The sequence below is a fragment of the Nuphar pumila genome, chromosome 7 (assembly GCF_984573655.1).
Source record: "Nuphar pumila chromosome 7, dmNupPumi1.hap1.1, whole genome shotgun sequence".
Classification (NCBI taxonomy): domain Eukaryota; kingdom Viridiplantae; phylum Streptophyta; class Magnoliopsida; order Nymphaeales; family Nymphaeaceae; genus Nuphar; species Nuphar pumila.
Genome location: NC_143255.1, coordinates 6188280 through 6202269, shown reverse-complemented (window position 1 = coordinate 6202269; position 13990 = coordinate 6188280). Strand labels below are relative to the sequence as shown.

At 36.9% G+C, this 13990-nt stretch overlaps 2 protein-coding genes across 16 annotated transcripts in view; both read right to left on the bottom strand.

The window, feature by feature from the left end:
* The window catches only part of LOC149830988 (putative disease resistance protein At4g10780), a 243302-nt gene that overhangs the window by 30072 nt on the left and 199240 nt on the right, over window positions 1-13990 (bottom strand). The window lies entirely within an intron of this gene.
* Window positions 445-12118, bottom strand: LOC149830990 (uncharacterized). 7 transcript variants are annotated; one of them, XR_016433251.1, is made up of 3 exons: window positions 7429-12118; window positions 6437-6475; window positions 445-1035 (listed from the first exon to the last, which is right to left on the bottom strand). XR_016433251.1 is itself a non-coding variant. In XM_090013583.1 (2 exons), exon 1 carries the CDS (start codon window positions 12085-12087, stop codon window positions 7462-7464), a length of 4626 nt encoding a protein of 1541 aa, XP_089869709.1. In that variant the 5' UTR covers window positions 12088-12118; the 3' UTR covers window positions 445-1035; window positions 7429-7461. The 7 variants fall into 7 exon arrangements, 3 of the variants coding, with proteins under 3 accessions (XP_089869709.1, XP_089869710.1, XP_089869712.1); XR_016433252.1 differs by having other exon boundaries at window positions 445-1027; XR_016433253.1 differs by having other exon boundaries at window positions 445-755.

The window sequence follows — 13990 nt, the reverse complement described above, 5'->3', positions numbered from 1 at the left end:
TAGCAACCGACCCTAGAGTTGCCGTCACTAAAACATCTAGCGACAGTAACTGACTGTCACTACTGTCTAGATTTAGTGAGGGTAATTTCCATTGCTATTAGCAGACACCTTTAGAGACATTTTAACTGTCACAAGATCTCTTTATTCAATAATGACGGTTTAGAATGTCACTAAATATGCTTTATTAAAGAAGATCATTAGTGACAGTTTAAGCCATCACTAATAGACATGCCAATAAATATACAAAATAATACCTTATATATATAAACTGTGGGTGTTTAATTATAAACATAAATATGAATCTATTAATATAAATGTGTAAAATCAAAGCTAAGATGGAAAAAGCACAAGAAAAATGGGTTTTTCTAACTGGTAAACGGTGTGTGCCATGTATATAATTCTTTAACATGAAATCTTAACAATGTCATGAAGTTGTATTCTTGATTTCCAATGTTGAAATACCACCTTAAAAGCAACTGCTTTATTTTGCACTCTGACACCACATATCACCAAAGAAAACAGTCTCCATTATTCATACACAATTTACCAGCAACTTCTGGTTGAAAAACATTTCCATGTTTTTCTCAAATAAAAAAAAATTCCATGTTAGGAACTACAAACAGTAAGAGAAATCCTATTTTCCATAATTTTCACACCACGGTCCACATCTTTCAATTCTTAAATGCCACTGATGTCAGGGCGATCAGATTTACTCTTCCAATGCAACCTTCACACATTCACACAATATTCATAACCTTCAGAAAAAGTCATTGAAAGCAATTAAAATAGTGTAGATTGTGCAAGCATAAAACTGTCTACACTCTTTTAAGAAGTAGGACATTGAAACAACTCAACCCAACATCAAGTAGATAAAAACAAGCAGTTGGTATTGTATCCAGATATCCTATTTTTACTTTGCGCCCATATCCATCAAGTAGACAAAAACAAGCAGTAGATAAAAGCATGTGTGTTCTTCAACCTTGGATGGCATGCATGCAGTTGCATAGTATGTGTTGTTAATCACAGCCTGCCATGCTAAGTCAGATGAGAGAAACTACCATTAGGTTCTTTTTTGGCAATTTGTGTTAAAAATTGCAATTACATTATGAAAAAATACTTGAAAAACAGATAATTATCACGGCATAACAGATTGAACTTCAAAACATCAATTTAATCACTTTTAACTTTCAAGAATGTAGAACCTCAATGGCAACATAAAACTTGGCATGAACATACCAAGTGGAGGGATTCAACAGTGGACACTAGAAACAGACAGCCCATTAATTCAGTTTTTTTGTGAAGAGTGATATAGTAAAAGGAAAAGCGGAACTGCTATGCAAAAATCTATTCAGAATTTTATTTATGCAGGTAAAGGCTGAGAAAAATTAATATTGATATTAGAAGCAGCGTTGTTGAGTTGGTGGCTCAGTATAACATCAAAAGGCTTGTGATAGAAGCAGACATTATGCCAGTTGTTTAAGTTCATCATTGATGAAAGTATAATGACTCATATGCTTACCTCAATGCATGGATTGACTTTTCATGTTAGAGAAACTAAAAAAAAGCCTCATTCCAGTCGCATGTAGATAAAATGTAACCTGATGCCAGTGACTTACACATGGTCCTTTTGAATGTAACATTTTTATCATGGCATGAAGCTTACGTGTTTACCTCTTATGTGTTTTTTGTTACGGCATGCCTCTCTATTTGCAGAAGTGTAACTCCGCCTGTGTATAACTGTTTAGTTATACACGGCCGGTCCCAAGCCCGGATAAAGGAGGAGGATTACGGTAGGCTAGTGACATCTATCATAAAAACTTAGTCATACCCTATGAATATGAACCAATATGAGAATTTCGTTGGGGCATTTAATTTCTACTGAGTGACTCGCTGTACTCTATAGGCCCGGAGGCAGTGATAAATGGGCAAGGGTTGCTAGGTCATCGCCCAGAAGCGACGCGTCACACCGGCGCCTGGGTGTTGTGTCAAATAGGCAAGGGTTCCCTCATTTTTGTTGGACGGGTGAGGGTAAAGAAGATAGTTCAAGATCATAAAATTAGGTTAGCCACTTAGAACATAGGGTCTTTAACTGGTAAGTTGGTAGAGTTAGTAGATGTTATGTGTAGGAGAAAGATTGATATTTTATGTCTACAAGAGACCAAATGGGTAGGTGAGAAAGCAAACGTGATAGAACCTTGGAGATATAAGATTTGGTATATTGGAATAAATAGGAATAGGAATAAGAATAGGAATAGGAATGGAGTATGGATTGTTATTAGTCGTGAGTTTATAGATAATGTAGTTGAGGTCCGTAAGAAGGGTGATAGGATTTTACTTATTAAATTAGTATTAAGTATGAATATTATTAATATTATTAGTGTTTATGCACCTTAAGTAAGTTTAGATGATTCCATTAAGCATCGATTTTGGGAAAATTTAGATGAAGTAATATAAGGGATATCGTATAGAGAAAAGCTTTTCATCGACGGTGACCTGAATGGACATGTAGGCATTAGTAGGGATGGATTTGAGAGTATCCATTGAGGCTATGGTATAGGAGAAAGAAATTAAAGTGGAGAAAGGATTTTAGATTTTGGTTTGTCCTATGATATGATCTTAGCAAACACTTGGTTTAGGAAAAGGGAGTCTCACCTAGTAACATTTAAAAGCGGGGTTAATACTAGTCAAATAATTTTTTTTCTACTTAGAAAGAGAGATAGGGGTTGTTGCATCGATTGTAAGGGTATACCGAAAGAAAGTGTAGCTACACAAAATAGAGTCTTAATTTTAGATGTTAGAATTAAACAATTCCGCAAAAGGAATAAATATAGGATAGATGCTAGAATTAAGTGGTGGGCACTGAAAGGAGCTAAACAAGGAATGTTTGTAGAGAAGGTAATTAAGGAAGTTGATTGGTGTCTCGAGGAAGATTCAAAGTCAATGCGGAATAAGATAGCGGGTGACACGAGAATGGTGGCTAAGGAGGTATTGGGTAAGTCTAAAGGCAGTGCACCGTTAAGTAAGAATACATCATGGTGGAACGAGGATGTCAAATTAGCTATTAAAGTTAAAAGAGAGTGTTATAGAAATCTAAGTAAGAGTCGTGATAATGAGAATTTGGAGAAGTATATGATAGCAAAGAAGAAAGCTAAAAGAGTAGATCGAAACACAAGAGATAAGGTATATAAGAAGGTTTATAACAAGTTGGATATCAAAGAGGGCGAGAAGGATATTTATAGGCTTGCAAAGATGAGAGATAGGAAATCGAGGGATCTGGGTATGGTTAGATGTATCAAAGATGAAACACAAAAAGTTTTAGTCAAAGATGAGGAGATTAAGGAGAGATGAAAAGATTCTTTTGATAAGCTATTTAATGAAAGTCATGGTCAGGATCTTGGCGACTTCTCCATTTCTTTTCATGAGATGAATCGTAACTTTATGCACAAGATTCAAAATAAAAAAAATTGCAGAGGCTTTGATGAAAATGAAATCAAGAAGGGTAGTTGGCTCAAATGGTATACCTATCGTGGCTTGGAAGTGTTTGAGAGAAAAAGGTTTAGAATGATTGACAAATCTTTTTAACAAGATTTGACGGACAAAAAAGATGCCGAATAAGTGAAGGAAGAGTACTTTGGTGCCTCTATATAAGAATAAGAGTGATATACAAGATTGAACACACTATCGTGGTATAAAACTCATGAGTCATACTATGAAACTTTGGGAGAGGGTGATTGAGTATAGGTTGAGGAAGATTGTCATGATATCGGAGAATCAATTTGGTTTTATACCTCAAAGATCAACTATGGAAGCTATACATCTTCTTAGACAACTTATTGAGAGATATAGAAAGAGGCACAAAGATTTGCATATGGTTTTTATTGATTTGGAAAAGGCATATGATAGAGTACCTAGGGATGTTCTTTGGTGGACAATGATGAAGAAAGGTTTTTCTCTCAAGTACATTAGTATAATTAAATATATGTACGAAGGAGTAGTAACCAATGTCCACACTTATGGAAGGGTGACAACCAATTTTCCTATAACAGTTGGGTTACATGAAGGATCACCTTTAAGCCCTTTTCTATTTGCTATAGTGATGGATGAGCTTACGAGATCAATTCAAGAAAATATGTCGTGGTGTATGTTGTTTGCTGATGATATTATTTTGATTGATGAGTCTAGAGCTGGGGTTAATGCTAAGTTAGAATTATGGAGACAGACATTGGAAGCAAGAGGTTTTAAGTTCAGTAAGAGTAAGACAAAATATATGGAATGTCAGTTTAGTCAGCAACGAAGTAGTGATGAGAGTTTAGTTAAGCTTGGTGAGCAAGAAATTAATATCGGTGGATGATTGTTTCAAATATTTGGGATCTATCATTCAAAAGTATAGAGAAATTGATGGAGATGTAAATCATAGGATAAAGGTTGGGTGGATAAAATGGAAAAGTGCAACTAGAGCGTTGTGCGATCGTAGAATGCCATTGCGCTTGAAGGAAAAGTTTTATAGGATAATAATTAGGCCCGCTTTACTATATGGTACGGAATATTGGGCTGCCAAGAGACATCATATTCAAAAAATGAATGTAGCTGATATGCGTATGCTTAGATGGATGTGTGGAAATATATTAAAAGATAAGATTCAGCACGAGGAGATACGTAAAAGGGTAGGCGTTGCATCCATTGAAAATAAGATGAGAGAGAATCAATTACGGTGGTTTGGACATATTGGGCGAAGGCCTAACGATGCTTCAGTTAGAAGGATGGAGAAATGGGAAGATATATTAGTTAAAAGAGGTCGGGGTAGGCCAAGGAAGACTTGGATGAAGATGATAGGAAAGGATATGAATGCTTTGAACCTCATCGAGGACATGGCATTGGATAGAAATGATTGGAGGAGAAGGATTCATGTGGAAGACCCAGAATGATTTTCTTTTTTGGTTCATATCGTCGACCCCAACTGTTATGGGATGAAGGCATAGTTGTTGTTGTTGTTGTTGTTGTTGTTATTGTTGTATTTGCCGGAGTGCATCAGATCATTATACATAAACCTGTAAACAATTATAGTTTTAGAATGAAAAAACAACTACTTCAAATGGCAAAACAACAACTATTTCAAACAATCAAGCTATTTAAGAAGCTCAGACAGAACAGAAAGCAGATCATTATATGTAAATTTCCTGTTCTCTGCTCAACCAAAATACAAGCATTGGTAGAAGTCACACAGAACTTAAGAGGTTGCTCTGTTGAGTGCTTCATCCACTTGAAAGAGACCCATGCTAAACCCCATATCAATCGAGCAAGTTTGACTCACTAACATAAAATTCTTCATCCATGTCAGAAAGAATGAAGTGAAACAAAGCCCCCTTGTGGCCCCTCAGGTCCTCATGCACAACATACTTGGAAGTTTTTGAAGACTTCTTGGTTTCACTAAAACAATCAAGATATATGGCCTAAAGGCATGATTTTTAAAACTTGATCAAGAACCCATTTGCATGGAAACTGGACAATAAAGTTGATCAAATCTTCATGATGTCATAAACAGAATCTTTGATATCCAACTCCATATGCGTCCATCTGTTTACAAAGAATTAAAGTTGGAGCTACAAGTGTGTTCTGAAAGCCATTAAGAGAATTTTATATGAAAAATGGTAATGATAAGAGTGTTTCCCTTGTGATTGAGGTTCTCTAAGCTAGGGGGGAGGGTTGAAAGTTCAGAGGCACCAAATTCGTGGTTGAACCCCAGAAGGCAAGTTTGTGACTTAACCAAGAGTACAATTGTGGGAAAATTTCACTCTTAAAGTTTATCATAGTGTAGGTGATGGTATTTTCACCTCTAGTTGATTGGTGTGTGGAATTATATAAAAAGAAGAAAGCGCTCTCCACTTATTCTAATTCCTATTTGAGGACATTCTACAAAACATATCTAATACTGTGTAAATAATTTTGAAGTCAAGAGCTTGATTCTAAGGTCCAAGGAAAAAAAAATTAAAGAGGCACTTCTTGGCAAGTAAACTCAAATAGTGTGACCATAACAATGCTTTTGTCTTTTGAAATAAGTCCTTAAGAAATAACATTGAGAACAAACAGAACTCCAACAAGTTAACAGGATTCTTGTACATGTGGAATTTCTGTTTATTCAGCATTAGGTTGGGGATTAAACACCCAACCATGTCAAATTCTATTTTAAAAATTGCACAAAAAAAAAACCCCACAATGAGAAAAACCAAGACATGCTTACTGCCAAAGATACGATTACCAAGTATCTCTACCGCTTGATTGCAATATGCAAAGAAGTGTAAGGCTTCCAAAGAACAAAAAGACATCCAAATAAAATTCATATTGCTGAAAAATGTTAACAACAAAGTACAGACTCTAAGATCAATAGGATGAAACACAATTGTTCAATAGGATGAGAAAAAAAGTAGCAACAATATACCTGCACCTGTGACTCCTGGCTATAGATGTCCAGAAGGAGCTGAACATTTGAGAAGTGTAAATCAATAAAGGCAAAAAATATTGTCTGACAAAAAAGTGTAACTTAACAAATTTCACAAAGCTTAAATGTCAATTTTGTGATGCAAAAAGCAGAATTTCAAACAACAAAAGATTTCTATAATCATGAGTAAACATTTAGACAACACAATAGAAAATACAATGAGGCTTAAAAAGTCAATGAGCTAAAAAGAACTAAAATTTCATTATCAAAATAAATCATATTTTTATGTAGAAACAACCCGATCCAATGTGCAATTCCTAAAGAATAAACCAACTGAACACATTAAGGGGTGAGATTGGTTTGACAAAACTCGGTAAAGTGCAGCAAATATGATATATATATATATATATATATATATATATATATATATATATATATATATATATATATATATATATATATATATATATATATATATATATATATATATATATATAACGAGTGACGTAAATGATGAAGGGAAGAGGAAGAACTTTGGTTGTTGCTTGAAGAAGGAATAAGACGATCTCTGGCTGCTTCTTCCACGAGAGAGCAGTAGACGAACATCAGCAGTGGAATCTATAGATGGATAAAGGAGCAGTAGGCAAAGAAGGGAGGAAGAAGACGATGGATCTCTAGTTGCTTCTTCTGAGCGATTGTGCGTATGAGGTGCAGCTTGGAAATATCTTCTCCTTTTTGCATTATTTTTCATTTTGGGGTTAATAAAAAAACAAATGTGTGAGAATTTAATCATCAAATAAGGGAAGATCAAGAGGTGCTTTGTGTACGGTAGGGAATCTTTCACATTTTTCTTTTTGTACTTTGGGGCTTCCCTTATTCAGAGAGGAAAGCTGCAAACCGAAACCACAAAAAAGAAAAACTCTCAAACTAGTAGAGAAAAAGGAAATTTGCCAAGCAGATTGCAAGAGATGCATCAAGCATGTAGCGTGTACCTGTGAATGACCCTTATTTCAGAAGATCCATATTTAGTCTGAAAAGAATTTCAATAACGGTTGAAGTGCTAGATTTGTTTTGTCATCCCTCCACACCAACACATTCACATTCCACCATTGTTCATCTACTTCAATGCACTTTAGGTTAGGTGGTAATTGTCCATCTTTAAACCAAAGGAAGTTTTGAAGCTTTGGACATCTTACGACAACAATTTCCTCCAAACTAGGTAAGTTGAGAAATGTCATGCCCATGCAAATTTTCAACAATGATGACAACCACGAGAGCCTTACTTTTTTCAATTTGGGAAAGTTCACCGTGATGCTAATTTCTTTGTTGGTGTCAAATATCTTCTCCAATGATTCACAACCTTGAATTTCCAACTCTTCTAAATCTCCAAATGATTTTTCATCTCCAAGAACTAGAGGAATGTTGAGCAGTTTAGGACATTCACAAACTGTAACTTTCCTTATGCAAGGCAAGGACAAGGATGAGGTGGTTGCAGTCTCGTCGCCGACATGAAATATCTCCTCCAATGCTTCACACTTTTGAACATCCAAAACTTCTAAAGTTCCAATTGATTTTTCGTCTCCAAGAACTAGTGCAATGTTGAGCAGTTTAGGACAATCATAAACCCAAACTTCGCTTATGCAACCAAATGAATTTTCATCTCCAAGAACTAGAGCAATGTTGAGCAGTTTAGGACATTCATAAACTATAACTTTCCTTATGCAAGGCAAGGACAAGAATGAGGTGGTTGCAGTCTCATCGCCGACATGAAATATCTTCTCCAATGCTTCACACTTCCGAACATCCAACTCTTCCAAATATCTAAATGATTTTTCATCTTCAAGAACTAGAAAAATGTTGAGCAGTTTAGGACAATCATAAACTATAACTTTTCTTATGAATGGCAAGAACAAGGATAAGGTGGTTGCAGTCTCATCACCGACGTGAAATATCTCCTCCAATGCTTCACACTTCCGAACATCCAAAACTTCCAAAGCTCCAAATGAATTTCCATCTCCAAGAACTAGAGCAATGTTGAGCAGTTTAGGACAATCAGAAATTATAACTTCCCTTATGCAAGGCAGGGACAAGGATGCGGTGGTTGCAGTCTCGTCGCCAACATGAAATATCTCCTCCAATGCTTTACACTTCTGAACATCCAAAACATTCAAAGCTCCAAATAATTTTTCATCTCCAAGAACTAGAGCAATGTTGAGAAGTTTAGGACAATCATAAACCCTAATTTCCTTTATACAACCAAATGATTTTTCATTTCCAAGAACTAGAGAAATGTTGAGCAGTTTAGGACATTCATAAACTATAACTTTCTTTATGCAAGGTAAGGACAAGGATGAGGTGGTTGCAGTCTCATCGTCAACATGAAATATCTCCTCCAATGCTTCACACTTCCGAACATCCAACTCTTCCAATTCTCCAAATGATTTTTCATCTCCAAGAACTAGGGCAATGTTGAGCAGTTTAGGACAATCATAAACCGTAACTTCCCTTATGCAAGGCAAGGACAAGGATGAGGTGGTTGCAGTCTCGTCGTCGACATGAAATATCTCCTCCAATGCTTCACACATACGAACATCCAAAACTTCTAAAGCTCCAAATGATTTTTCATCTCCAAAAACTAGAGCAATGTTGAGTAGTTTAGGACATTCATAAACTATAACTTTTCTTATGCATGGCAAGAACAAGGATGAGGTGGTTGCAGTGTCATCGCCAACATGAAATATCTCCTCCAATGCTTCACACTTTCGAACATCCAACTCTTCCAAATCTCCAAATGATTTTTCATCTCCAAGAACTAGAGCAATGTTGAGCAGTTTAGGACAATCATAAACCGTAACTTCCCTTATGCAAGGCAAAGACAAGGATGAGGTGGTTGCAGTCTCGTCGTCGACATGAAATATCTCCTCCAATGCTTCACACATACGAACATCCAAAACTTCTAAAGCTCCAAATGATTTTTCGTCTCCAAAAACTAGAGCAATGTTGAGCAGTTTAGGACATTCATAAACTATAACTTTTCTTATGCATGGAAAGAACAAGGATGAGGTGGTTGCAGGGTCATCGCCGATATGAAATATCTCCTCCAATGCTTCACACTTCTGAATATCCAAAACTTCCAAAGCTCCAAATGATTTTTCATCTCCAAGAACTTGAGCAATGTTGAGCAGTTTAGGACATTCATAAACTATAACTTTCCCTATGCAAGGCAAGGACAAGGATGAGATGGTTGCAGTCTTGTCGCCGACATGAAATATCTCTTCCAATGCTTCACACTTTTGAACATCCAACTCTTCCAAATCTCCAAATGATTTTTCATCTCCAAGAACTAGAGCAATGTTGAGCAGTTTTGGACATTCATAAACTATAACTTTCCTTATGCAAGGCAAGAATAAGGATGAGGTGGTTGCAGTGTCGTCGTCGACATGAAATATCTCCTCCAATGCTTCACACTTTCGCACTTCCAACTCTTCCAAATCTCCAAATGATTTTTCATCTTTAGGAACTAGAGCAATGTTGAGCAGTTTAGGACATTCACAAACCGTAACTTTCCTTATGCAAGGCAAGAATAAGGATGAGGTGGTTGCAGTGTCGTCGTCGACATGAAATATCTCCTCCAATGCTTCACACTTTCGCACTTCCAACTCTTCTAAATCTCCAAATGATTTTTCATCTTTAGGAGCTAGAGCAATGTTGAGCAGTTTAGGACATTCACAAACCGTAACTTTCCTTATGCAAGGCAAGGACAAGGATGAGGTAGTTGCAGTCTCGTCACTGATATGAAATATCTCCTCCAATGCTTGGCAACCTTGAACATCAAGTATTTCCAAGTATTCAAATTGTGCTCTGTTCTCAGGTGTTAGAGGGAGGTAACGCAACTTTGGACACTTGAAAATATCAATTTCTCTTATGCAAGGCAAGGATAGTGAGAAAGTAGCGGTAGTTGTTACCCCTTCGCTTGTGATCTCCGATAGTAGCGGCAGTTCGCCCATATGTAATACTTGTAACTTTGGGAAGAGACGAACAATACTTTTATCATTGTCATTATTCACTTCCTGTATAACAGTACCTTTACTGCAACCATCATTCTTGAGCTCTGGTAAATGTAGTGGCTTTGGGAGTATTTCCACATGCAGAAAACCTTTCAGATTGGGACACTTGTAAATGCAGAGCATACCAAGGTTACTCAATTCAACAATTGATGGTGGGAGATACTCGATACTGATACTGAATAGAACAAGAACACGCAGAGTATGCATGTGGTTGAAGAATTGGGCAGAAATGGCACTACCTGAAGTATCGAACATGAGAAGCATGGTTGAGATGTTGGGGCAGTCTGTAATTTCGGGAAGACTACCTGATTCGAAGAATGACAATGAGATCCTTTCAGTTGCTCTCCAGTCTTGTTTGTGAAAATCATTACGGACTTTTACAATATATCTATCCTTCGTAATCTTTGAGGCCAAGTCCGCCATTAAATCATGCAAATATACATATTGGCCATCATAGTCTGTTTCTACAACGCAAGCATCTTTTAGTTCTTCCAGAATGGAAGTCCCAATTTTTTCTACCTTTTCCAGGCTGCAATATTGATCAATTCCACGCTCACTAAGAAGCCCATCTATCCACCATCCATTTATTAGATCAGATTTGGTTAGTCTTAGAGTTCTGGAAAATAAGGAGCAGTATAGAAAGCAGTCCTTCAACTCATTGCCCCTCAAGTTATCGTAACTAAACTGCAGGCGTGTAAAGACCTCGTCATCCATATCCTTGATCCTTGATGCCGAATCCTGAAATTCTCTCAAAGCATTCTTCCATAGTGCTTTATCCATCTTGCCCCTCATTGCTCTTGCCACTGTGACAATCGCTAGCGGCAGACCACCACACTCGCTAACGACTTGTTCAGCAGTAGGTTTGATCTCGGGCATTAAGGCAACATCACCAGCCTTGTCACAAAACAATTCCCAGGCTTCCTCATGATCAAGAGTGCTCACCTTGATCTGGAAATCGGTTTCCATTCCACGGCAAACTCCATTCAATCGAGTGGTCAATAGGAGTTTGCTTCGATTTTCTATGCTCGGATTCGGCACTCCCAACTCGGACAAATCCAGTGGTTCCCACATGTCATCCAGAATCAGAAAAAACCTCTTCCCTTTCAACCTTGAGAACAAGTGCCTAGAAGTCATTTCTGTGCTATCTAAACTTGAACATTTGGAGATTTCTTTTTGTGTTGTGAGTATCTGTTGGAAAATCTCTTTCTGTAGCCTATTCAAGTCAAGCGGTTCATTCGATACAGTCACAAACATGACATGGTCAAAGACACGCCTCTCGTTGACTATGTTATGTATATGCTTGGCTAGAGTGGTCTTACCAACTCCTCCCATACCCCAAACTCCAATCCTACCCACACCATCGTCTTCAAGACACTTAATTACGCTCTCCTTTGTTTCTTCCATCGACCGGCCTACCGTTTCTTCTACAGTAATCTCGGTTGGTGGTGGCGGTGGAGGGGGAGGGTTGGTCCATCTCTGGGGAAACTCTTGCTTTTTCTTCTTGAGTGTAGCAACCTCCTCAACCATCTGCAAAGCACGCTTACTCGCCCTGACACGGGACATGTAGTCGGGAAACAAACCCATCAAGTATGCTTTGTCTTGTTGGGCTTCATCAACGAACCTTGTTACACTTTCTCCCTTCTCTTCAACATCTTTCAGCCAGCCTTCAACCTGTGCCTTGGATGTACTTCCATCTGACTGAAGAGCTTGCAGTTCTGTCTCCACGTCTTGTCTTTGACGGCCCAACTCTTCTATATCGGTCTCGAGTCGGTGCAAGTTGTCGTGTAGGTCTCTGGCATATCTGAACTGACGGGTTAAGGCCGTCCACAAGGTCTTGATGAAATCCCACACTAAGCTTACCGCATCCGCCATTTGGAATACTGTACTGCAAAAACAGGATCAGATCGATGGTCTACATTAACAAGTACTCATGAGAAAGATGGATAGCGATATATTGAAGTTAATGCTACCTACAAATTAAGCAGGTACGCGAGAGTCTGGATGTCTACTCGTGGTCAGGTGATATGTCAAAACACAAATTTTTGTGTTTCCAAATCACCACTGTTCATAACCTTCATCACCACCGCTCATTGTCAATACAATGGGGCCCACCAAAAGGTCACTACCAGTGGTGGTCTCGGCATCCTCAACAATGCTCATCTGGTCCACCTGTTGAAGAAGAAACTTGATTCCGTGAGGCATTGCCTGATTGGATGGTGCTCGAACGAGGTGCAGCAAAATTCAGCAATTTAAACTATTACATAGTACGTGGCCAGGATGATCATGTGGAAGCTATGTCATAGGAGGCACATGCCATTTTGGCTGCGTGTTTTTGGTGACACGAGCGGACACGTTCAGACATGCTAACATAGACACTCACATGTACAACATTATTTTCATATTTTAAATAATATTTTATTAAAATTATTTTTTTACTATTAAAATATTCAAAAATAATTTTTTATTGATTGACAAATTAAAAATTTTGTATCCTTATGTCTCATTTTTTAAAAAAAAAAATTCAAACTGTCGAGTCGAATCTGAATCCCGCATCCTCGAGAGTCCATGGAGCATTGTGACATGGTCTGGAAGTGGATTCTGCTTATTAAAGGAGGGCCACAAAAATAAAAACTAGTTAAAATGATCAAGGAATGGCCCTTGCACAAAGAAGCTCATCGAAAAAAGTGTTGAAAATCACATTGGTTCAAAGCATGGTTGGCTAACTCCGCAAGTCAACTCATGACATCCGAGTTGTCTCAGATCGGAACCTAACCCAACCGAGTTTAGAAAGTAGTATAACTCCGTATAGGACCAAACTCAGTCGAGTCATATTTTGACAAGGACGAGTTTATGATTGAATCGGCCGAGTATTATCTTCCATGTGAATGAAACATCATTAACTAAAAGCATGTTTTGCTAAAATTTCAAAACATTAACTAAAAGCATTAAAAGCTTTCAATTTTTCAAACCTAGATTTAAATTATATATATAAAGAGAGAGAGACAACTCGGTGGATGAGAATTAGAAGCTACATTAATTTGAAAATTCAAAATATTTTTCAAAGCATTAAACAAGTTTTGGTATGTTGCATTTGGTGCTGATACTCGGTGGATGAGACTTTATTAGCATTCAAAAGAGAGAGGGATAGAGAGGGAAAATTAAATGATAATATTTAATACTAAAATAATGATAATAAATAAGCATTTTACCAAATTTTAATGAATCTAATTAACTCTTATGCAATTATCCATGTTTTCTGAAAAGTTTATGTTTAGAATATAAAACATCATGATTACAATGTGATATTTATGTTTTATCAACTACATTATGATATTTTGCAAATAACACACTATTTTTTAATTTTAAATAGAGAAACATGCCATTTTTTATATTTTAACTATATATATAATTTTTGAAGTATATTTATTACTATATAATAAATCACACAAAATATGTTATTTTTTATTTTTGTATTATAAATTACATA

Bases quoted from the DNA above. Each gene is read 5' to 3' on its own strand.
- LOC149830990 (XM_090013583.1), bottom strand. From the start codon at position 12,087: ATGGGTTTGTTTCCCGACTACATGTCCCGTGTCAGGGCGAGTAAGCGT.